We start from the raw sequence: 3,792 nt of genomic DNA on the forward strand, positions 1-3,792 counted from the left end.
TAGAGAGAGAGAGAGAGTAGAGAGAGAAAGTGAGAAAACAAGCCATCAGGTCTGGAGCTTGAACCATGGTCAGCAATGTGGAAGTATCCAATGCCTCAACCACCGCACCACCTGTTAGTCCCAAATGACAACTTTTTGAAAATAATTAATTAATTATTGTTGTTATTTTAAATTTTGCTATAGGGTACATGTACTCACCAGAGAGAGAGAGAGAGAGAGAGAGAGAGAGAGAGAGAGAGAGAGAGAGAGAGAGAGAGAGAGAGAGAGAGAGAGAGAGAGAGAGAGAGAGAGAAATAAAAACTGAGAAAGCAAGCTGCCAGGTTTGAGACTCAAACCATGGACAGCTCTGTGAAAGTCTAGCACCTTAACCACCATACCACCTCTTGGTCCCAGTGACAGCTTATTTACTTATTTATTTATTTATTTATTTTTAAAGACAACATGTAAGAACTGGAAGAGAGGGCCAACAGGTAATGTGGTGGTTAAATTTCTGGATCCCATGTGACTGACTTCATGGATCAGTTCCACCTGACAGCTTAAAAAACATAGCAGGTGGGTGTGTGTACATGCCCAAAATCCTGAGAGAAGAAAGGAGAAAGGATTATGGTGTGATCCCCTGGGGGGGGGGCGGGGAGGGCGATTTCTCACTTTTTCTCTCTCTCTGGTGAGCACACATGCCTTGTGGTAAAAATCTAAAAAACAAAAGCAAAACAAAAGCTGTGGGAAATCCAACCAAGAATTGGTGCTCAGTTGGGTGGAGAGAGGGTATTGACCTGATGGTACCTGTGACGGCTGCCAGGGGCAAGCCTGACTCAGACTTTTAAGTTGTCACTCTCCGCATATGTGATCTCCAATAGGTCTTTCCCTCTGTATCTTGGCCTTTTACCTGGAAAATGATGGTTTGGGCTTGCTGAGCCCTAAATCTTGGCCTAATCTTATACATGATCGTCTTTGGTCAGGTAGCTTTTGGTATGGGGGGGTCATTTGAGATAACAATACTGATGGTAACTGTTGCAGTAGTGTTAGCTGCCCAGTGATGAAATAAGCTGCCTTCTGAGGTAATGAACTCTCTGCCCCGAGGGTTATTCAAGCAGTCATCAGAGAACACATGAAGATAATTCTTTAGGATCATTTCATTATTAAAAAATTAGATTTCTGGACTTGCTGGATCATATGGCAGTTCTCTTTTCATTTCTTTGAGGAACCTCCATCCTGTTTTCAATAATGACTGTACCACCAATGGTGTAAAGGAATTCTTCTTTCTCTACCTCCTCACCAGTGTTTGTTAATTTTTTTGGTCTTTTTAATAATGGCCATTCTTTAAAAAAATATATTTAAAAAATATTTATAAAAAACATTTTTAAAAGAATCATTTATCTTAGTTTACTACTACTGTTTTTAAATTTTGACCAGATAGAGACAGAGAGAAAGAGCGAGAGAGAGGGAAAGGGAAAGTGAGAAACCAAGCTGTCAGGTTTGGGACTCAAATCGCAGTCAACCATGTGGGAGTCCAGCACCTTACCCACCACGCCACCTGCTTGCCACAGTAATGGCCACTCTAATTGTGGTGAGATGATAGTCCATTGTCATTTTGTTCTACATTCCCATTCTACTTGCAGAGATTCTAATTTGACCAGCTTATGTTGAGAACCTAGAAATTTGCCTGAAGAATGAGTCCTGGTCCACCGGCTATTGCAGAGAGGTCAGGCAAGTCTGGGAACCCTGTGCACTATACCTCCGGGTGAAGTAGCTCACAAAGCACAGAAACTAGATCAGGGCTTGAGAACGCTGATGAGAAGGAATCTATTTAACTTTGATTAGCTCAATGTTCTCAAAGTTGAGTGTGAGGCTTTCTTGTGTGTAAAAAGAGAGTGGGATGCCTACTGAGGCTACAACAGTGTTTCTGAGAAACACCCTCCCTTGGGGATGTCACTTTGGTGGGGTCTCCTAGATGTCATGGGAGGATCTGTGGCATAACATTAAGTGGAAGTACAATGGGTCACATATGAAATATAAAGTGTTCTAGTAACCATCTTAAAAAAATAAAAAGATACAAGATTGTTTTTAATAATTTATTTTACTTAACCTAGTACATCCAAAATAGTATGTCAACATGGAACCAATATCAAATTATTAATGTGATATGTTGCACCTCTTTTCTACCGAACCTTTGAAATCTGATGCCTACTTTGCTCTCATAGCTCATCTTGCTTTGGTCTGGCCATGGTCCAAGTGCTCCACAGCCATGTGTGGCTGGGGGCTACATACTGGAAGGTGCAGATCTGTGAAGTATTTATCTGTTACAGTCAGCAGCAGCAGCAACACCTGGGAGCCTGCTTGAAGTACAGAATCTCGGGCCCTACCCGTTATCTACCGCATTAAAATTTGTGTTTAGCACCATCCCATGGGGTTTGGCACACATTAAATTGAGAAATGCTGTGTTAGATGACCTCTCTTCCAATGCCACGATTTCCTCTTTCTTAAATTCTGTGTGGATGCGGTTAGCCAATAAGTACTGCTGACATGAGAAACAGGAGCTCCCATGCACAAGAGAAGTGGTTTGGCTCATGGAATCGCAGCTTGACCCCTGACCCTGTAAGAGGGCTCTGGGATGCCTGGGTGGAGGATGCACACATCATACTGTAATGAATTGTTGTAATTTGAATCTTGGCCAGGGTCAATCCTCAGGTCTTAAATTTGCTGACTGTAACAGGGCTGTAGGCGGCCGTGGAGACGGAGCATAGCCAGGCAGCAGGAAGACCTTGAGTATGAGATGCCGTCTGTGTGCACAGGAGTGGCCTCACCTTTCTGCCTGCTTTCTGTGCCCTGAAGGTAAAATCCCATGAGTCTTTGAGGGGGCAGAGTGTGTGTGCAGGAGCCAGTGCATTTGTGGGAGTACCAGGACCACGCAGGGATTGTAGACTGTTTCTCATGATGCTGCAGGTGCTGGTTGACCACTTCCTGAGCAAAGAGAAGGGCTGTAGGCAAGGTGACTGGGGATGACTCAGGAAGAGTCCTCTTTCCTCTTCTTTGAGGCCAGATGCAGCCATTCTCGGCTTCCTCTGGGATCACACATGTGGGGCTACTGCTGTCTTTCTGTCACTGGCATCCTCAAAGGGCTTTTTAGGTATGCTCAGTTTCATTCTCTGGGTTGGGAATGTGTGCCTGGGTTGGGAAAGAGGCCAATGTGGAGGCTGAGACTTCAGTCTCTTAGGTTGGTATGGGGAGGCCCCTAGAGTAGACATCTTTGGTGTTGCTGTCTAGACACAAACACTGTCACTTTCACTCCCTTTCCATAATCTTCTGTTGCTCAAGGAGCATCTTAGACACTGTGATTAGGTGATGGAGCGACTTTTGCTGCCGGGTCTCAGTTGTACAACAGGGACTTGCAGGCAAAGGTCTACATCACCTGTCTACCATCCTTCCCCTTCTCAAACTCCCAGCAGCTCTCTCTCCCATGCAGTGACCCAGGCCCTTTTGGTCTTCCAGTTTTGATGTTGGCCCTAGGGCCCAGTTTCCTTCTTATTTCTCTGGTGGCTATATGACTAAGTTCAGGGAAGGAGACTGAGCTGTTCTACCAGATTGTCTGGACCTCAAAGTTCTACCATTTTCTTGTCACTCTTAAGAATATCTGCAGAATACTTTGGGAACTGTGGCATTTCATCAGCCCAACTCAAGCTTTTTCCTTTCCTGTTTTTGATTCTCCTATTGTCTGCCCAGCACTATTGGCCCCTATTCGCTGGGAATCGCCCTCTCTTCCTCTCTATCCATCCTCTCCTAGCCGTCCTGCTG

At 44.6% G+C, this 3,792-nt stretch overlaps 1 protein-coding gene across 1 annotated transcript in view; it reads left to right on the top strand.

Annotated features, from left to right (window-relative positions):
- The window catches only part of SORCS3 (sortilin related VPS10 domain containing receptor 3), a 589,937-nt gene that overhangs the window by 1,099 nt on the left and 585,046 nt on the right, over positions 1–3,792 (top strand). The window contains exon 2 of the mRNA XM_006166440.1: positions 858–959. Within this exon, the coding sequence (XP_006166502.1) occupies positions 858–959 (102 nt within the window). The remainder of the gene's footprint in view (positions 1–857; positions 960–3,792) is intronic.

The sequence above is a fragment of the Tupaia chinensis genome, unplaced genomic scaffold (genome assembly GCF_000334495.1).
Source record: "Tupaia chinensis unplaced genomic scaffold, TupChi_1.0 Scaffold144255_1, whole genome shotgun sequence".
NCBI lineage: Eukaryota > Metazoa > Chordata > Mammalia > Scandentia > Tupaiidae > Tupaia > Tupaia belangeri.